The sequence below is a fragment of the Lachnellula hyalina genome (assembly GCF_007821495.1).
Source record: "Lachnellula hyalina strain CBS 185.66 chromosome Unknown contig00053, whole genome shotgun sequence".
Lineage (NCBI taxonomy): Eukaryota > Fungi > Ascomycota > Leotiomycetes > Helotiales > Lachnaceae > Lachnellula > Lachnellula hyalina.
The window spans coordinates 129,304-150,922 of NW_022157167.1; the positions used below are offsets into that span (position 1 = coordinate 129,304).

Here is a 21,619-nt window from a genome sequence, read left to right on the forward strand (position 1 = left end):
TCTCAATAACAGGAGCGGGATATACCCCTGTGTGCACGCCAGTATCAAGTCTTCATTCCCCATTACTTAGCATAGATAAACAGAAGGCGGCAAATATAATTGGTTCTTTACCCCGGTTTGTTATAAGAGCTAAGCCAATCTTGAATTGAAACTTCAAAGGCCTTAATGAAGAGCCTTCTGTTGTTAACACCAAGCTTTATAAGTAGCGCGGGGCATATAATTGCAGTGTAAATTCTGTCTTATTACTAGATTTCGTGGTGTTTAGAAGAAGCACCAATCAATAATAATAGATGGAAGGACCGCTAATACGTGGCTACTTCGTGTCTTCGTTCTTAGCCATAGACTAGATCATAAAAAAGGAGTACACTACTGTACTGTCTCAAAACTTTTCGAACGCGGAACTAGGGAGACGAGAAGGATGCTAGGGCTTGTCTCGTCTGACGGATGCTTTCCGAGGGTAGGGAGGGCCCGCGCCTCAGCCTCACGTCTAAGTGCACTTGCCTGGGTTCTGCGGCGGGACGAAAATTGACAACAACCTCCAAGTTCTACTGCACTTCCAGCGTACTACTCCTCTCTAGGGTCTCAACTTCTTCCCCCCACTATCGAGCCATGTGGTCGGAGTTGCGCCTCAAATATCTATGCCTAATTCGCTCGAATACGCCATAGGTACGCAGGAGCCCACGACCGGAAAAGAAACTTGGGGGTAGAATTGCGCGATTTACTAGACTGGTACATACTTTGGTAGTTTATATCTGCAAAAGCAAATTCAAAGCCCAGTGAGACGACTACAGTCTTTCACTGTTATATGTCACATTACTACCACGTTGCAGATGAACTAACTGCTCTTGTAGTCACACTCTCTGAGAACACCAAATCGAGATCGCAGCGTCTTTCGGAAGCTTCTGCAAGGTGACAGGCACAATCTGCAAATTCTTATTTTACGATGCACGATGTAGAAATACTCCGCACGAGTAGTTCTAAGCGAGCTGCAATGCTACATTCTGTTGTGCGTCGCGCTCAAGAGTGGACGAGCATGAGTTTCTGCAGCCAACTGCCACCTGCATCCCCAATTCCAGTCTCCACAAGAACGAATCAGGCCATGATTTTGCAATACAGGATCTCCAAGTGCGAGTCCAGGATGCTAATCACGCTAGGTGTTGGTCGATGCTCGTATTTTGTATTTGAAACTTTACTCCGTATATCATCGTTCTCGTGTTGTCTGTTGTCTGTTGTCTGGGGACAAACTCTCTCTATCCTTGTTACGCTAGGCAATTTGAGGTTTGAAACATGATTGAAACCGCGAGATGCTTTTGGTACTGCACCCGGTTCGGACGAGTAACCTGATGTGGCAACGCCACATATTGTTTGGCGTCATCACCGGTCCACGGACCTACCGGCCAGGAGCAAATGGCATCATGTTTTTCCGCACTTCAAAATGGCGCCCTTCAAAATCGTACCTGAGTATGGCGAGCTTTTGAGTTTCTTATGTTTGAGCTCTAGAGAAGTGTCCCGGGGCCGCGAAGCACTACTCTTGCGAACACCGTAGATTGAGCGAAGCTGTATTTAGGGATTTACATCACTTTCGCCTTATTTGTCGAGAGAAAGCTGCGTTGCCTATCACAGGTTTTGCTTGCAGTAGTAGCAGTCCTTTGCAGTTTGCTTCACTTTGATATTTCCCCTATTCGGTCGAGTCAGCCGATCACTCGGAATTTCACGTCGACCTCCTCAACGCGACTCGTATCTTCACACCTTCTCCATTTGATGTTTCCTGCCGACTCGATATGCATCTTCCAAAAAAATGTTGCGACTGATGATCGCCCACCAGCTTACGTTTCTCTCACACACAGACCAAGGGTTCATGATTCGAATTGGTTGCAGCCAGCCTATCCCCAAACAAAGGTCAAACTCCTTGTCGTATTAAACGGTCCCCCTTTCCTTGAATACACAAATTGATTATCCCGTCATATGCAAGTCACCAGTACGGTCGGACTTAGTTGAGCTGCATAGGCTGAATGAGAACCACAGAAGAGTTCAGAAGAAGATGTGAACCGTGCCAACAGCTAGCGAGTGAGATTCAACCTTGCTCAAGGTCTTGAACATAGTGAGGCTCTTTGAATGGCTTTCCGACGCAATTATAGTCTACACCGTAACCTGCTGAGCGAAGACTGGGTCCACAGTGGTCCTATAGAGTAGTGCAAGCTAGAAGTGTACACTTGCTAGAGATGGGCGTCAGACTTGAAGATGGAGCAATCTCATAGTAGTCCGGTAGGATTTCAAGCGAGTAAATAGCAAGAATTTGGACTCCTGGTGGTCTAAGCTATTACCGAAGTGAAGACGACCTGCTGCCGAGATACTCATGTTAGGCTCCCTCCGCAGCCATATCGTATTCGGACAAGATCTCATCTCTGGTTCCGGCATCAGCAGCACTATTACTTCAAGAGGCAAGGCCAAGTGTCCGTTCAAGTCTGCAATCTGATAATAAGCAGTTCATGATAATGAACTTTCAGATCGACACCAAGTCATTATGACATGCCGTTTAGATTTCTGTTCGTTGCGCAAACATCCGAGCGTGCGTAAGGCTCGGCCGGCTAAGAACACCACTACCGGCGCGGGGCATTTGAGCGAATCCAACCCCTCTATTTTCTATTTGTGCCGATAGTTTGATTGAATCCTACGCTTCAATGACACCCTCAAATTGCTTTTAAGTGTTGGGCTTTCTAGACTGTTGAAAATGGAAAAGACCGACTCTACAAACGGCATAGCATCCAACTTGAGTCCAAATGTGGCACTTCCACTAATGCAAACCCCACATACCATGAATCGAAAGGCCAGGAGCAGTCCACTTCTGCAACAGTCCATGCAGTGCACAAAGCTAGAGCAAGGATTGTATGCACAGTCGCTGCATAAATCCTGGCTCTACGGAGTAGAATCCGATGTACAGTACTCGTGCAGTAGATTAGCTATTTGCCTACTTACTGTATTGGCCTGCTCCCCGGGGACTACTTATTGGCTGCTGCAATTCAACCTGCAAGTATGTACCTTGGTGATGCAAACAGATCCAAGATGCCAAGGCTTCCATCGTTCATGTCCACGGTAGCCTTGAAGAGAGGGGTTGATATGTTGGAGATAAGGAGATGGCGTCGATGAAGCAAACTCGCCTAAGGACTAGGAGGGTGTGACCAGCTTTAGGGGGCTCTTTGCTCTGTGACGCAAGCATTCCACGAGGCCTGGTCTAGGTCTTTGGAAATTTCAAAATACCTTGCGAACTACATACAATTAGATACCCGAGGTACCTCTCATCGAAACCCGGAAGTCTTGTGTTAGTCGAACCCTGACGTTAATTGTAGTGTATGATTAACTCAGGGTCCCGAGTCATGGAGCATTGCTCCAGAGTCCAGACTAAGATGTAAAAATTCGGTGAGGGGCAGATGCGAGGCCCAAAACCCCGCTACTCGTTCCGCCAAACCCTAAACCCTGAACATCACTAAGAGTGCCGGAAGTTTCTCTTTAGGGCTGCCGCTGCCGGTTCTTGCAGGGTTGTTGTCACTAAACCTGGTGAACCTGCATTTTACATTGATAAGGACTCTGATATAGCTAAAGCAAGGTATCTATTGGCTTAATATCTCCTTAATTGCGATTCTCTATGTCTTAGCTAAAGATCAAAATCGCCAAGATACACTTTATATACTAGAATAGGCCTGTTTCTGATAACCTTGGTCCATACAAGCCTTGTAAAGGCGTATATAATATGGGAATATGCAAGTTGGATGACAATACACTATACCCGAAACTGCTGAATCTGGTAACGCAACGCTAGTCTGTATTTCACACCGCCATATGTGCTTTCTTATCGCTCCCCGCATTTCGCTCCTTTTGAATTTCCATGCGTTTATAACTCTATCAAAACGGCCTTTTATCCGTTTCCACGCAGCACCGTACCAGATTTCCACACAACCTTTACGGAGGTATCTCATGAACTCACCTATAGTAGATCGGCCGGCTATATGTGACACAACCAACGCCTGAAGGTACATGTTTGTGACGTGCCCCTTACCTCGGACGCGGCACGGCTGATATCAGAATACTCACTTGCCTTTTCTGTAATTGTTTTCTATATTCTGTCCACGTTCTGTCCACGTTGTCGCAATGCAAGCATCGCAGGGTTGGGACACTGTGCTTTGGCAGGGCTGAAGTTGGTAATTTTCGCAACATTACGTTCCGTTGCCTTTTTGGGGATTGGGCTTCACTTATCCCCAAATTTTGGAGCCCCCATATCTTGTTTAAAATCAACTATTTCGATGACAATGTCCATGAGGCCAGCAATATGGGTTCGCAGCTCAAGTGGTCGAAAATATAGGATGTATTCTTTCAAGTCATTAGCTGTTTTGATTACAAGGTCTACCTGCTTTCAAGTGGAAGTGCAAAGTCGATCACGGACGCTCTAAAGGATACATATGGTGAAGTCTTATTATACCTTAGTCATTTGCTTGTCTAACAAGCTGCTCATTTTAAGTTAGCCATACGTCCTGTCTCTTCTATCTCTACTAGTATAAACCGAATGAGGAAGTGAAGCATTGGTCTTTCATCATGAATGCGCTCCTGCATCGTTTTACGTTTGTCTTCTATTCATGGTGCGCCATCCTATGCATGGTTTCCTATGAGGGCAATACCAAGAATTGTAGCGATACTTTTCTTGCTCAATTAAAACACGAAAATAGCAATGGATCTACCCAAGTTCAAGTGCTTGTTATAAAACTAAGATATATTCCATAGCTACATAGTCCAATCGATTCCGTTGAATCCTAAGTTCAAACATTGAAAAGGTGTAAGTATAACTCGCAATTGCCATGATATTGAACCTCGGACTATAATTACGTTGTGTCTATATCCGCGGCTTTTTCCAAGCTCTTTGGTCTCTTGGAAGCGAGATCAAATCCGTATCCAAAGTAATCACAAACCCTGCCACACCACGTGTCCCACGTGTAAGCCAAGCCCTCCGGCTTTTTAACGCGAAGACGAACCGCACCGAGCCGATCCCCGCGCTCGCTTCGCTATTGATCATCGTTTGAACATTCAAGTCCAGTGTAGGTACGGTATTCAACATTTCTCAACGGTTCACTTCACCTATATTACTATCTATTAGAGTTAAACCCTATATACGAGTGTCATGATAGGCAGTGCCAATATATCTCGTAAGTAGTATATGTTTTAAAGTAGTAACTTTAACGATAAATTATAAGTCCAGTTTCGAGGGAGAAATTATAACTAGCCTAGCTTAGAAACATACGAGTACCTAAAAGTACTAATTAACGAATGCGGTGTTTAGCTAGATGCATATGCTGATAACATACGCGCACGTAGGGCATAGTCGATTATGTTCGTTCTACTGGTTCGCAGATCTTGACGATAATCCCATTAGTCTTAGTCTTACAACGGAACGGCATCAAAAGGGCTTTCTGATATCAAACGGGATCGGATGGGATAAGACAGCTCTGGTATGGACTCAGCTTCCTAAGCCTTTCTTGCTGCATATTCTAATTTCTCTGCTTCCTATTTCAGCTGACACGTCGTACAACCCCGCAGCCACCGTCTGAAAAAATACAGGTTACACCAGCGGGGATAACATCCAACTACGACAATCAATACGAGAATGATATATGATATAACGAGGGGGCCTGCACAAAGTCATTGCTCTCTGGCTCTTGCTGCAATACGAGAGTTGCCCCTCTATAATCGATAGTATCTTATAGATTCTTCGATATCGAGCCGAAGAAATCGTGGGGAGGGCTACCAGCCTGAGACAACAGCTAAACACAACGAGGTTCCCACGAGCTGTCAGTTTAAGCGTGTATTCAGCTACTGCGAAGATAAACATGTGGCCAAGTTGTGTGACCAACCACTAGTAACACCACATCAGATACTTGTTTCTCTACTAAGATAGCAATCTACCTTCTTATTATAGGGATGCAAGGCTTATTCAGTACGGTCATTCTCGGCATTATTAGCACTTTCATATACCTCTTATCAACGGCTCCCTCTGCAGGAGCTGATATGCTTACATTCATAAGCATCATAAGTCAATATAAGCTAAGACATACCCCATGTTCTCCCTTATTATCAGGGAAAGAACAACATATACAGTAAACATCCAAACCCATGACGCTTGTCTGAAACATGCAGCTGGAGTTAAACGGTGCTGCAGTGGCGGAGTCAAACTTTGGCAGCGCGGCCTTATTCTCCCACACGCGCCGTAACCGTATTCGTTAACATCTAAAGTCTGATACTACATAGATGACGAGAGTCGAATTCAAGCCGGCACTCGCGGTCTTGGAGTCGATCTATAGCCGCATGAAATGTCTAGCAATTTGTTGTCCCATGTGGCCTGTCTCACCAGAACCCCGCGTGGTTGCATTGCTAAAAGCGTGGGACAGAGACATTTCATCATCAAAACGTCAATCGCTAAATAGAAGAGATGTTAACCTTTCCCCCAGTTTTAGTCGTCTAAGTGTAGAAGGAGGATCGAAAGCATTCCCGCATCCTCCTGGAGTTGAAAAAATTGAAGTTCAGCTGAGCTGAGCTAAAACCTTAGGGACTCCATTCGCTAAGCCACTTGCCTAAACCTGAATCTTAATCAAAGCGTAGATAGCGTCATGAATTGTATTATCCGGCAACCTCAGAGTAACTCCTACCAATTCCATTTCGGTAAACATTGGAAAGTCTGGAATACGGTATACGGAGTATCGCTCGATACGGCCACTTGGAGCAAAAGGAATCCGTTCAGCACAGGCCAAGTCGGTCAAATATCAGATTCGAGAAAGCAGCAAATGGCCGGATAACCGGTATACAATAATGCCTGTTCCTCTATAAGATCAGCCGTTATGATACAACACCACGAACGTTGTAATTAATAAAAGCAAGATAAAGTAAGGTATGATGCGGACGGAGTACGGAGGTACTTTCCCTCCGTACGAAATTTGCTTAAACCTTGCACCGGGAGCCTGCCGCCGCTACGCTTACCAGCGCCAGCACCCTGGGTCATCCCATTGCAGGGTTCTGGCAAGCGTAAGTCAGCGACCCGAGGCATGGGATTGGGGCATATTACGAAGTAACCGTACTTGAAAAGGAACGAACGAATATCATGACTATTATACCTCCATTTTAGGTTTGCATTACCGCAGGCTCGGCGAGCCGGCAGCGATCTTATACGCGCAAGAGAATGTATAATACGCCCCAGATAAGTGTTTCATCGGGGAACCAGAGTTAGCCGACGACAGCTAGTTACTTCGTACAGGTCTACAACTTGTAGGCTACTACTTTTCCGCCGCTACGTACGGGGCGGCCCCTTTTGAAAAGGGTACTCCGTAGTTTGTAGTTTGCTGAGTAGGAATAGAATTAATCATAGGTATGAACAAAATGAGTTGCGGGTTCGTCGGAACTTCATTCTGTTGCATCGCCGTTGTTTGTCTGCCTATATTGATACGAGTAGTCATATTATTGCTGCTATCACTCGGCGCTTCCAGCGCTTTCAGCGCGAGCTGAGAAGCCTTTCAAAACGGCGAATTAACGACGAGGATTCGTTCTGCATTTTCATGATACAGGACTTTGTACTTCGTTCAGTAGTTTGGTGACATTGTGGGGGTTTTAAAAAAAGGCGATATAGCTTGGACCTGGGGATTGCTTCTTTAGCTTCTTTGAATTATTGCAAAATGCCACATGGCCCCACGAGGCATGGGGATTGATCCATGTGGGTGCGGGAAGAGAGGTGGCACGCACGGCAACCACCCGAGAATAAATTGCTTTTGCATCCTGTTGTTTGGTGCTCCTGGCCTACTCCGTCTCCGTATTTAAATTTACGAAGTGTGAAACTTACCTTATGAAGATCGTCATAAGAACAAGCTTACGACGGAGCACGTTGCGATGACAGGTAGTCATCCACCGTGAAACTGACCTGTCATGTGTTGTGTTTTAAAGACATGTTTTGACTGTGGCCGTTATTGCGTAGCTACGGTGATAAGATAAGTTACATCGAGAAGAATTGAAATACCTAGGTATCTTATTTATGCAAGTTGAAAGCGAAAGAAAGGGAGGGGGCAAATGTCATGCCTCGTCAGGAACGAACCTTCTGCTTGTTACTAGGTAGTCATTCTATCGATCCATGTAAATCAGTTACTTGTATTTCTCCTAAAATCCGTATTCGTGTGAATATAGATAGACCCGAGGTCATGTGTCTATGAACCCTCGTGTCGAGAAAAAATCTGTTATCGTTGCCTGATTTTTGGATCCGTCTACTTGAGCAGTTCTAGCTGTATCTTGCTTACATGATGTGTGTTGGAATTTGATTGATTCCACATATAAAGGAGTCTCGGGATGAATGGCTTGCTTGCTTGTTGATTATTGATTATTGGAAAAGCGAGGATATGAGGGGGGATAACAGGCATTCGGATGTTGACAGCAACGAAAGAAAGTATAGCTAGGTAATTGGCTTTTTGACTTTAATTTCTGCTCAAGAGTTTTCTTTTTGATTGATAGGAATGGGGCGTGTAAGGAGTAGCGACGACGTGTCGATGAGGGCTTGAGGATGGAGAAACAGCGCCGCTGTATATTGTGGTAGGGCTTGTGGAACTGTTGTGATGATGTGTTGGCCAAGTCTGAGCAAAATGCAGAATATAGGGAAGTGAGGGAATTCTATAGATCTTGTCTAGGTAAGTTTGGAAAGAGCTTAGAGGGTAATTTCAAGTGATGTTTCTAGCTCCGCATCTATACAACCTCAACATGGAAGAGGAACCAGATCCGAAACAAACACTGAAGACCAACTATCGACCGCATCCCATCCTAAGACTCTACATCTCAAGACTCCGTGTTCCATGCTCTACGCTTTCGCTCTGACCCTCTTCAATAGTCTCCAGGGCCACATCACGCCTCCACAACACACTCCCAATATAACTCCCCTTACAAACTTTATCTTCCTTTCCACTCTTCCCAATCTGCACATTCCCAAGCGCCAAACAAGCCAGCACACCCAGCCAGCAAAAAGCGCTCAGCGCGTAAAAAGCAAGCACGATTCCCCTCTTAGCCTTCTCCCTCAAGAAAGCCTGCTGCTGCGGATTCATGCCCGCAATGGCGTCGAAACTCGAGGCCGAGTCTGCACTACCGCTGAACGAGATTCCGGAAGCCCGGAGCGTATTGTTGAAAATGTTGAGCATGAGCGTAGTAGCGATGATGCCGCCTAGGCTGGTTGAGAGGCATGTCATGGAGATGATGCTTGCGATTTGTGCTGGAAAGTAGGCGATACTGTGGAGGGTTCCGGGCATGAACCGTAGGCCGGTGCCAATGCCGGTCAGGGCGAGCATACCGTAGATGGTGCTTTGGTTGTTACTGTTGAGGGCTAAGGCTAGGAGGGTGATGCCAAGGGGTTCGATGAATGTGCCAAGAATGAGGGGGAAGAATGTTTGGAGGGGAAATTTGTTGCACGCGAACATTGCGATGTAGGCGCCACCTGTTTGGAATTAGTAATTAGTACGAGGAGAGGTAGAAGAGAGACATGCCTGCTAGACCGGGCATGTAGTAGATCAAGTTCAAACCTGACTTTCCAGATGCGAATTGCTTGACCAGCGCGAAGTACAAGCCGACGAAATAAAATACGGCGTACATAGCCATGCCAGTGACAAAATTGATGTACATTAACACTCCCGCATTCCGTGAACAAACGAGGTTGAACGGAATCATGGCTTTTTGAGTTGGAAAACTTAGAGAAAGTGTACTGCCAGGAAGCATTAGATATTCCCATGCGATGAAAGCAACTGTCAGGATACATCCAACAATAAGAGGAGTGAGGACCTTGACGTCTGACCAAGGATAGTAAGATCCTGCCCAGGTCAAGCCGAGCACTAAAAGACCGATTCCAAAGAGGAAAAGGAATTGCCCAACGAAGTCGATGGTGGCCACTTTTGCCCTGAAGGTCTGAGAGACTTCGACATCCGTGGGACTGTTTGTTCTTGTGACCTTCTGTGGTCCTAGCAGCTCTGGTCGCAGAACGAAATGCGCGAGAGCGAGACCGAGAATACCTAGGGGAACGTTGATGATGAAGCACCATCTCCAGCTAGCCTGGGTCAAGTACCCACCAATGACAGGACCCACACCGTAGCCAATACCTGCAACGATGGTGAACGTTGTGTTATTCCTCGCATTTTCCTTCAGAGAAACTTTGTCGGCGAGGACGATTTTCGTAATAATCAGCAGGCCAGAACAACCGAGTCCTTGAAATGCTCTACCCACGAGAAGCATCGCGAATGAAGTGACCGGAGCTGCCGAACAGAGGATACTCCCAAGTAACATGACAAGAAGGGCTGTCTGAATCGCAGTATAGCGACCAAAGACATCGGCATATTGGGCCCAGAGGGGAATAAAAGTGGCCGAAGTAAGTTTAAACGCTGAGATGATCCAGTTTAGTTGCGAAAGCTGGTCTGTTTGAAGTCAGCTAAGGAGTAAGCAACTTTGCTGAAAAGTACTACATGCACCGCTTGATGGAGGCAGGCTTACTTACGGAAATCAGACGCAATATAAGGCAAAGCACCTGCGATTATGGTTGAGTCTAGTGCTTGCACCAAGAATGGGCAAGATAAACCAACGATGACTTTCCAGCGATACTTTCTCAATGCCTGCTTCTGATATCGGCAAACCTCACAAGCATCGTCTCCATCGGAAACAAAACTTTTATCGATGGTTCGGGGGATATCCTTCTCGCGTCTCGTATGGGGTTCCACGAGAGGGATATCAGAAGCGTTGCTTATGTCTCTTTGGTGAATGCAAGAGGGTGTCTGACTCGGAGATGTCTGTTGACTCGAGTACTTTTTCAGGAACTTTTTGTATAACATGGTGGCCATTCCTTGAAGAGTATGCCTTAAAATGAGGGCAGTTGAAGGAATTTCAACTCCTTTCCGAATATGGTACTGAGAAAATGAGTCGAATGGTACATAGCGAGCGTTAACTACTTATATCTTTGAAATCGCAAACAAAAACGAGAGGAGATGTAGCATACGAATCATTATACAGTAGTCTGAGCTTCACTTGAGGCTAAGCAGCACGCGATAAGGTACGGATATATATGCGGCTATAAAGACTTTGCCCCGAAACAGATATACTTGCTGTTGGATACCCGCAGTACTTGGCCGAGAGCTCATTTTGCAGCGGCGGGCGCTCGTGCTGCAGCCTCAAAGGTAAAATATCCGCTCAGCTCAGCCTTGGTCAGCCTATGGCTGCCTATGGCTGCCTAGTCTGGAGTCCATCCGCCCGGTCATCGCCTCAATTACTATGCCTTGATGATGCTGGATTGAAGACTGTGTTGTGGTGTTGTCGCGAGTGATTCGCCAACTTCCTGCTACCCCAAATGCGGTTAGCTTCTGCATGCTTGGTCCAAGCTGTGATTGGCGGTGCAATGTGTACGTCAGCATGTACTTCGTCAATGGGAAGCATCTCATCTCAAGTCCATTCCAAACCAACGTCTTCAACTTCACGTATTTCCCTTTTGGGCAGTCTTATTCATGTACATTGCATAGTTCTTTCTGTCTTATGCCCTCATTTTTCCTGCTAGCTACTTGCCCCCCTAAACGGTCGATATGCACTAGTTTGCATCATATTCCTCGTGATCTAGAACAGTCTCCCGTTTTCCTTCTCATTTTGGCCATTCCGAGTACTGTGCTATACTGTGCGTGTAAGCGATGGTCTTCTGTGGGAAGCCATCTGGCGGATGTCATGCCTGTAGAGCAAGAAAGACAAGAGTAAGTATGAGTACCTACTGTAGGTAATGAGTGGTTTCGTGACAGTGTCCCCCTAATTCAGTCACGGGAAGCAAAGTGCACTCACTCACTACATGCTTTTAACAACAACCCCTTCGGCCTGGGATATTGTTGACATCCCATAGTGTGATAAAGTACCCGAAGGCTGCGGCCAATGCAAGAATGCCAAGCGTATCTGTCCTGGCTACCGAAAACTAGGCGACCTGATCTTCCGCGACGAATCAAGCAATGTGGTGCATAAGTTTAAGGCTAGAGAGGCTCGAGAGGCTAAGACGATGGCCTCTGTACCTGCTATCGACATTATTAGGTCCCAAGAAAATGCAGCTCAGGGTTCTCGGGAAACGTCACTTGAAATTGTTCAACAACAAGACTCCTTGATGTCTATCAGATATGCCGTAGCTCCCACTATCGAGGATCAAGCTACCGGCTTCTTTATTTTTAACTATGTATTAGACATCCATGGGCCCAGCAAAGGCCATTTTTACAACCTGGTCGATATTGCTCGAGACCAAAAGATAGAAGATAGTCTCATGACGAGCATGAAAGCTGTTGGACTCGCTGCCTACGGTAGATAATCATTCTACTTTGTTTCGCCCCCTTTGTAGCGCTGTGTTGAGAGTCACGGACAGCATTTCGTCCTTATGATTGTTGATCTTTGCTAATGCTGATTTTTCCATAGCACACACAACACGTACCCCCTCACTTCTCCAAAATGCCCGCTACCAATACATGAAAGCTATCCAGCTTACGAACGCTGCCCTTACCTCACCCAAAGATGTAATCAAAGATAGCACGTTGATGGCCATTCATGTTCTTGGCCTCTTCGAAACAGTCACAGGATGTAGACAGCGCTCAATCAAAGACTGGTCTGAGCATCTGCACGGTGCAGCAGCTGTCATTAAATTGCGTGGTCCTGACCAAATTAAAACCCGCCCTGGTCGTCACATGCTCATACAGTAAGTACAACATTCTTTGCTATAACATCCGTCGTATTTTCATGTTTCCTCCTATCCTTTATGCGGTCTGAACTTTCTCTTTAGACTACATGAACCAGCAGAATCTGACTCTCTCTACCTAGTCTTGCATCCCAATTGATGATATCATGCATGCAAGACAATAGAAGGCTGCCTGCATATATCCGCGAATACATGGATGCAGCTTTTATGAAAGTCGGCACCCCAGAGCCTTCATTCGTAATACTACACTGCACGATGCAGTACACCGATTTGAACTCTGACATTCAGAACAAAGTCATCACCGACCCTGAAACCATCATCTCCAAATGTCTAGAAATAGATGGATTCCTCCTTGCAATAGTTACAAACATCCCTGATGGATGGGATTTCGAGACAGTCCTTACAGACGTAGAGTCGGACTTTGTCTATAATGGGTCTTATGATGTCTATTACGATTACTGGATAGCCCAGATGTGGAACGCTCTTCGCACGTTGAGGGCAATGCTCAATGAGCAAGTACGGAATACGCTTCTCGCAGGCTTCTCATCCAAGCCTCCATGTTTCACAGAACCGCAATACACAGCCCAGTTTCAGATATCGACAGAACTTTTGTACCAAGTTCAAGACGATATTCTCCGGACTGTTGTCCAGCATATGGGTGGGCCACTTGGCAGAGATCATAATCCACAACACCGAGATACAACCATAGACACCTCACCACCTACACCAATGTCTGCAGGAACATTCCTAATGGTAAGTCAAATTTTGCCCCTATCACACGAGTTCTTGACATGTCTCAAGAGCTTGCTTCTCTACTCTTGGGGGAAAATCAAGCAAAGGCTATTCTAATTCGTTGGACAGTGGCCGCTTTGGTTTGCCGGCATAATGCACACATCCAACGAGCAAAAACGCGCGTTCGTTGCTAAGAATCTGCATGCCATCGCCGATAATCTGGGAATCCAACAAGCACACGTCCTAGCGAGGAGCGTCGAGCAACAAACAGACCTGGGAGTTTTGCGAGATAGGAACGAGACATGAACAGGTGTTCCGATACATGATTAATACAGTACTGCGATAATAGCAGTCATCAAAGTCTACTCGCCGATGAGCGCCCCCACATGCACGGTTCAGAGCGTCGTCGGAAAAAGGGAACGAGGCAGCTTTATTTTTCAACCACGGGCTATCTCTGAACAGTTCATCACACCTGACGCAATCCAGGCTGCAGAGGGTTTTCAAATCCGGCGCCCCCACTGAATCTACCTCCCCGCCATCACGCAATAAGCCACCACCTCCACATCCCGCTCCAGCTTCGACACGAAACTCCACCGTGGGGGACACAATTTATATTTCTCATTCCATTTACGAGGAGGCTCTGAATCGGAATATACGGATGGATTCATCCGTAAAGCCAATCCTTTCTCGAAGGTGGAGTTTTGGAGTGAGCAGGGAATTTTCAATATACCCAAGTACTTTCTATGTTTTCAGCAAGGCGTTGATATACATAGATCCAGAATAGCAAAGAATAAGATAGAACCATATACTCAGACACGCGACCCGCGATCCGCGATCCTTTGTCTACAAAGACAGGGCAGGGCGTGTGCAGTTAGTTGTAGGTGAGGTGAGCAACCAATGCCTTGATAGTTAGTTTTTGCACAATAAATAATACACTTACACTGCTGATTTTTGAAGTCCGCGCTGCAAATTGCATCTTAAATCGCTAGACAACCAGAAGCGCTGAATAGCAATGTATTCTATCGCTGTTACTACGTTTGGAAGTGGTTCATTCAGCGAAGCCCTCCATCTATCGACCCCGCAAACACCGACTCCTCTACATCTAATCCAAAGCCACTAAATCCTCACCCTCACCGTAACACCGCCGTCACCATCTAAATCGGCTCGTCCCTCGGCTCAATCAACACCTCATTAACAGCCACATGCTCCGGCTGCATCAACGCATAAACAACGGCCCTCGCCACATCATCCGCATCCAGAACCCTCGCCCCACTCGGCTCCCCAAACTTCTTCAGCGCCTCGGCATCCGTACTCATGCCCAACAATTCCGTCGCCGTATTCCCCGGCTGCATGCTCGTGACCCTTAGCCCGGACCCGGCCGTCTCGAGCCGCAGTGCCTGCAGCGTCGCTTCCACGAAAAACTTGCTGGCCGAATAGACGCCCAGCCCGGGGAACACCTTGCGGCCTGCGTCCGAAGAGATGGCGACGATGTGGCCTTTTCCGCGTGCGAGCATGGGCGGGACCGTGGCGGAGAGCATGTGGAGTAGGCCTTTGCAGTTTACGTCGACGGTGCGGTCCCACTCCTCTGTCTGCACATTCGCCATCATGGTGAAGTACATGACGCCCGCACATGACACGACGATGTCGATGGGCCCAAGCTGCTGCGTGGTGGCGTGGAAAAGGGAGTCGACGTCGGACTTTGAGGTTACGTCTGTTTTGTGGATGAGCACTTTGCTGCCGTGCGTGTGGGTGTGGAGTGCGAGTTTCGCCTTGAGCGTTTCGAGCGCGTCGGTGCGTCGTGCTGCGAGGGCGATGTGTGCTCCTTCTCTTGCTAGTTGCGTTGCTACTGCGGCGCCGATGCCGGATGACGCGCCTGTTACTACTGCGACGAGTCCGCTCAAGGGACCCTTTTTGATGGGCTGTGCCGACGACGTGGTGGATTGGTTTCGTCGTGGAGGTTGTGTGAGCCAGCCTCGACCGCACCAGTGGCGAGCATAGGTCTCGAGAAGGTTGCGGTCGATTTTGGGGCGTTCGATGCCGGAGAGTGCCGGTTTGGTCGCCGTGTCGTTGAGTACGGTGATGCGCTTTAGGAAATCGACTTCGGGCATGCCGCCGCGAAGGACTGCGGGGGATAAGGAGTTAACATGTACGAATTCAGGCATATCTTGCGGAGAGGTTCATTGTGGAAGACTTACTATCAGCAGTGAAAGCCCCAGCGCCCCTCTTAGCCGAGCCCCTTTTCTCAGACCAAAGCGCCACCCACTCATCCCATCCAAGTCGTTCCGTTGGATATCCAAGCTCTTTCAAATCGTCGAAAAGTCCATTAGTGTTTACAGGGTTGGAATCGCCAACATGAAACACTCGTTGTTTGGTGTGGATATTGTTAGAAAGGGTAGTGATGGCCCTGCTGACGAAATCGACTGGTGTCATCTCAGCTCGCCATCCTTCAATATCCGGTGCATATCCAATATGTAACGACTCCACGATGATAGCCATGAATAAATCCCAAGCGTTGGCTGCGCCTGTAGTACTGTGACCACTGATGGTGCCGAGTCGTATTATCCTCACTGGCATGCCGCGAGCACTTGCTTCGTAGGCGAGCTTTTCCGCCACCCACTTCGTTTGACCGTAGCCATCTACCAGTTTCCCTGGCACGTCTTCGACGTCAATCATTGCGTCTTCAGACCAGGCTTCGTCAGATGGCGGCAATACACCGTTGGTAGAAACATATTGAACCGTCGCCCCACTGTGGCTTGCCAGACGCAGAATCTCTCTCGTGCCGCCCACATTAGCATCTCGCAGCGCCGCATAAGGATATACAAGATTCACAGTAGCTCCAGCGTGGATAATAACTTGGACACGGCTCACAAGATGTTCATAAGCATCTGGCGAAAGGCCGAGCCGTTTCCGACTAAGAGTCCCAGGAATGACTTCTATGCGATCTAGAATCCTATCATTCCAGAGGCCATGGTCAAGAAGATTTTTACGTATCCTCGCTACTGCAGCAGCTCGATCTTCTTCCGTTGGGTCGTCAAAACGCACGAGACAGATAATGCGGGCCGCCGTGGTCTCCAGAAGGTCGCTGAGCAAAAATGCACCCAGGAAGCCGGTTGTACCTGTCACCAAGACGGTATCAGCATCATTAAGTGCACGCCACGAGGCACCAGTTTTAGAAGGCTGTATATCTTCGGGGAGAATAGAATCGGCGCGTAAGATAGAGGGCAATTCTGCTTGTACGGCGGCAGTACGTCCATCACGAGCAGAGCGTAACACTTCTAAATGTCCCTCAAGAGTCGGATTTACAGCAAGCTGGCCTAGGGGGACGGGAAAGCCGTAGTTCCTTGACATCCTCGTAGCAAGATCTGCAAGTGTCAAGGAGTGACCACCTAGGTCGAAGAAGCTATGTTGCTGCGTTACGGTACTGACCGGCGTGTTGAGAGACGCGGCCCAAAGTTCGGCAATGCCCTTTGTAGTAATTTCTGTGTCGGACTCTTTCTTGGTCACGCGACTCGCGGCAATTCGTTGCTTGGCGTTTACAGGTGAAGGAAGGCGTTTGAGATCAACCTTTCCTGAGACTTCGTGGGTAGGTAGCTCTTCAAGCTCGACCCAAAGAGCAGGAATCATGTACTGTGCCAGGCCTGCAGAAAGTGTTTGCCGTGCGACTGGACTATATCCGTGCCCGTCAATAACCAGATCCGTTCGATCTCCGGGATCCTCTTTGTCGCGGACCACATATGCAACAACCTGTCGCTCCAGACCATCACCATAGACAGTTACAGCGCATTGGCTGACAGCTAATTGCTTGACGATTGCATTCTCAATCTTACCAGGAACGATGGAATAGCCGCGAACTTTGATCATAGCTCCAACGCGTCCCGTGATCTCCAGGAGGCCTCCTGGGAGCATTCTTGCCAGATCTCCCGTTCTATACATTTTGGCTCCGGGAGTTTTGTCAAAGGGGTCCGGTGAGAAGGCTTTGGCAGTGCTTTCCGGAAGATTGAGATATCCGCGAGCGAGAAGAGAGCCACCGACAAACAGCTCTCCACTAATACCGGGTTCAAGTTTCTCGCCGCTCTCGTTGAGAATATACATGTGCTCAGGATCAACCGACGGCCCGACGGGACAGTAAATAGAATCTTTGTCCAAGATTTCCCGGATATCTCCACAGGCAACTTCATGTGTCTCGCTCGCGCTGTAGACGTTCAGTAAGCGGGTATTAGGAAGGGCTTTCATAGCTCTCTGAGCTAAATCTGTGGTGACAACTTCACCATTAAGCCACAAGGTGCGAAGATCTGGGAGGTATTTGCCGATGCGCTGATTCCGGGACAGTGCTGCGGCTAGGAGCGTAGGAGTCATGAGAGTCTCGGTTATGCGTTTGGAGGAAAGCAGGTCTACAAGCGCAACAGGATCGTAGCTTGCCTCATCCGGGACAGCGTAAACGGTCGCGCCCCTCAGAAGCGGGCGTAATATTTCCCAGATGAAGAAAACATTGCAAGCAACACGGTCCCCAGGGCCAATATCACTGACTCGGAATCTCAAGTCATATGATAGTACCGGTGCTCTCTGCGGGTTTGCAATCCCTTTGGGTTTGCCCGTAGTTCCAGAAGAGTATGACACAAAGGCAAGTTTTTCCAGATCATTCTCGTCCGGCAACGAATAGGCCTCCTCTGCGTGACCATTAGACCCATTGACGCCTGTCCGAGGTTCGTCGAGAACGATCAATGGGACGTCCGCCTTGATTTTTCCAGCTTGGGCAGTACTTGTTATTACAACCGCTGGCCTGGCATCATCGAGGACATCGGCTAGGAGTCCTGGAGGATACGCCAGTTCAAGGACCAGAAAAGCCCCCCCTGCACGCAGGGCTGCGAGACAAGCAATCACATAGTCAGCGCTGCGTCCCAAGAGCACGCCGACGAGAACATCTCGACTGACTTTGTGGGCACGCAAGCGACGGGCGAGGGCATCGACCTCTTTGTCCAGCTCGGCGTAAGTCAGTGTCGTTGTCTCATCTTCTAAAGCAATGGCATCTGGGGTAGCCCGAATTTGTTGAGACACGAGCGCGGTCAAGTCCTTGTTGATATCAAGAATGGGCATTTTTCGAGCCTGATCAAACATTAATTTGGATGATTGAGTATTCTTGCGAGATGCTTCTTCGTTGCCATTCACAGAATTCCCTCTTTCTAATGTTTGGCCGTTGTGCTGATTGTTGACTTGGACTGAAGGTTCCTCCGCTACGACACTATTTTCTATAGCTTCACCGCCAGTTGCCGGGTGATTATCGGACTTGGATAAGATATGGAGATGCGAGAGCAGAGAATGCAATGCGATATTATTTATATAAAAAATGGACAAAGTGCGAAGTTCTAAACGCAGCTTCTGAACCCAGTAAGGTAATTATGAATAGGTCATTCGTGGGGGTGGTACAACCCAAACATTGCGTGCGCTGCAGGCTGCAGCTAGTCTGAAAAGCTGTTTTGGTGGCGGTGGAGTCTAGCCCTATCTGCAGCGTACTCCTGATTTTAAGTGGGTCTCGAATAAGAAATCATACAATTACAGTATGGAGACGGGACAGGTAAGTTGGACGGGAGAAAAGTGGGGGAGTTACCCCAACATATATATCACGGTATTATGCAAGATGGGGATTGGAATTTGACTTTGATTTTGGCTATGGGATTCTATAACAACCTTTTACGATTACAACGCCGATAACCTAATGAGCAGCAATATCATTCGTGCCATTGGCACGATTTATCTGGTGATCTCCCTTTGTGGGGGCACCATTGTTACCACTGGCTCTAATCGAAGCACGGCTCATCCCGTTCGCAGCCCTATTGCCACTATCCTTCGCCATGCCGTTGTGCGTGCCATTGAAGGTCAAGCCAGAAATACCATCATATCCCTTCACACCAGTGGCCTTCTCTAGACGTGACGCAAGATCTTCAGACACTTCGCGGAAGATGGCGATCTGGCGCTTGATGATCTCCTCCTTCTTGCAGTTGGCCATGTGGCCGGAGATGTTGTGGATGAAGCGTTCCTTGGCTTTGTCATCGAAGACCTTCTCCCACAGCGCACGGGGGGCATTGAAATCCTCCGGGCGGATCTCGGATAGGAAGGTAATGGCGTCGCTGGTGAACTGGCCGTGGACCTTGTCGAGATTAGTCTTCCGCTCGTGGAAATGGATGGGCTCGATCGAGGAAATGTAGTTTGGTCTTGCTCCTTGGTTGTTGAAGGCCATGGCGCCGTCGCGCTGGAAGTTCGCCATGCGGTAGTTGGGACGGGGTGCGTTGATAGGCAATTGCTGGTAGTTTACGCCGATGCGATGACGGTGGGTATCAGCGTAAGAAAAAAGCCTGGACTGAAGTACTGGATCGGCGGAGGGCTCGATACCTGGTACATAATGTGACGGATTGAATGCAGCCTGTTCGATTTCTGCAAAGTAGTTGACTGCATTCTCGTTAAGAGTGTACTCTCCGATCTCTCGGAGAGGGAATTGCTTGTGTGGCCAGACGTGAGTAAGATCAAATATGTTGATTCTCTGCTTTTCCCATAACTCTTCAGCTTCTTTTGCAGTCATGGTCTGCACTTCAAGAGTCCATGATGGGAAGTCGCCACTTTCAATCGCGCCGTACAAGTCTTTTTGCGAGTAGTCCGGACCCTTCTCAGCAGCCTGTTCTTGAGTCAAGAACTTGGTTCCCTGCTTGCTTTTCATGTGAAATTGAGCGTAAACCCACTCGCTGGTCTTGTTGACAAGCTTCGTCGTGTGGCCATAGTAGCCGTGCATATGGCGATAGCCATCTGGAATACCTCTGTCGCCCATGAGAATCATGACCTGGTGAACCGACTCGGGATTCTGAGAAAGATAATCCCAAAACATTGTCGAGTCGTCGGCGTGGGTCAGATGTGTCGAAGGGTCCCGCTTCTGTGTATGGATGAAGTAGGGAAACTTGGCTGGATCTCTTAAAAAGAAGACTGGAGTGTTATTGGCGACCAAGTCCCAGTTCCCTTCATCGGTTCTGAACTATCGACGAATTAGCAGGAGTAAAGGTGGAGTTGATTAGTAGCTAATAACTCGAGAGTTATTTCAATAGTCAAATCCCACATGCTATGGAACACTTTGGCTGATGAGACAGATCTCAGCTCTGAAAGTGCTCACACAGAAAAGTAGGTTTTTATATTGGATTTTGCTGACCTTTACTGAGAAACCTCTTGGATCCCGAGCACAGTCGTGGGAACCGGCCTCGCCACCAACTGTCGAGAACCGGACAGTAACTGGGCATTCCTTCCCTTTCGTGAACATATCCGCAATAGAAAGGTCCTCGAGACCCTTCGTGGCTTTGAAAACACCATGGGCACCGCTGCCCTTGGCATGCACAACTCGCTCGGGGATGCGCTCACGGTCGAAGTGGGAAATCAGATCAATCAAATGGAAATCTTGCAGAAGCAATGGGCCATTTTCACCTCCACGCTGCGACTCGTATGGATGAGGCATGGGAGCACCATTACTTGTTGTGTAGACAGTGTCTTGGGATTTTGCTGATCGATCATCTTGGTAGCTGCGATATTGATCGCCGCTTGTTTTGGCAGATGTCATATTGGAATAAGATGTGTGAGTAGATCAGTATACAAAGTCAATACAGGGAAAATAATTGAGGAAAAAACAGCTTTCTTTACTTATCATGGGCCGGCCCCGCGTCTCACCTTTATTTTAATAGAATCTAAACATCATGATCTCATTGATGAGCTAACAAACAATTGCCCAATGGTGATTTGTCAACTGCAAATATGAATGCGACTGACAGCAGCGGGACGTCGAGAATATCGAGATGTCGACAAATGCATTTCTCGGTGGTTGCCACCGAGTCATTTTGATTGGAGGGAATGCGTTTGAGCCTCTTGGATTCGCAGACAAGCGCAATGGCGTCGTCATACCCGTAGATGCTACCAAATAGCTTGTGGCGACAAAGAAGTCGATGACGAGCGGTGTTTGAAATGGATTACAAAGTGTTGCGGAATCAAACAACTTTATCAAACTCGGAATTTCGAGGGATCAGTAGGTACTTTTCCCCTCTTCTCCCGCCCAGAAATGGTGGCGGGCTAGCCCAGCTTCTGGATCTTTATATCTTCACTTGAAGAACA

General features: G+C 47.8%; 4 protein-coding genes across 4 annotated transcripts; 1 reads left to right on the forward strand and 3 right to left on the reverse strand.

The window, feature by feature from the left end:
- Positions 1–8,840: 8,840 nt before the first annotated feature.
- FUS6_5 (Efflux pump) lies at positions 8,841–10,883 on the reverse strand (the record flags this gene model as incomplete). The annotated part of the gene is made up of 3 exons (XM_031149638.1): positions 8,841–9,496; positions 9,555–10,463; positions 10,544–10,883. 3 exons carry the CDS (start codon positions 10,881–10,883, stop codon positions 8,841–8,843), a joined length of 1,905 nt encoding a protein of 634 aa, XP_031005974.1.
- An 834-nt stretch (positions 10,884–11,717) lies between these two features.
- Positions 11,718–14,005, forward strand: LHYA1_G004682 (uncharacterized protein; the record flags this gene model as incomplete). The annotated part of the gene is made up of 5 exons (XM_031149639.1): positions 11,718–11,777; positions 11,921–12,362; positions 12,475–12,751; positions 12,874–13,409; positions 13,833–14,005. 5 exons carry the CDS (start codon positions 11,718–11,720, stop codon positions 14,003–14,005), a joined length of 1,488 nt encoding a protein of 495 aa, XP_031005971.1.
- A 632-nt stretch (positions 14,006–14,637) lies between these two features.
- Positions 14,638–18,577, reverse strand: lgrD (Linear gramicidin synthase subunit D; the record flags this gene model as incomplete). The annotated part of the gene is made up of 2 exons (XM_031149640.1): positions 14,638–15,605; positions 15,679–18,577. 2 exons carry the CDS (start codon positions 18,575–18,577, stop codon positions 14,638–14,640), a joined length of 3,867 nt encoding a protein of 1,288 aa, XP_031005972.1.
- A 616-nt stretch (positions 18,578–19,193) lies between these two features.
- On the reverse strand, positions 19,194–21,074 carry CAT1 (Peroxisomal catalase; the record flags this gene model as incomplete). The annotated part of the gene is made up of 2 exons (XM_031149641.1): positions 19,194–20,501; positions 20,673–21,074. The coding sequence occupies 2 exons, from the start codon at positions 21,072–21,074 to the stop codon at positions 19,194–19,196; spliced, it is 1,710 nt and encodes a 569-aa protein (XP_031005977.1).
- Positions 21,075–21,619: the final 545 nt, after the last annotated feature.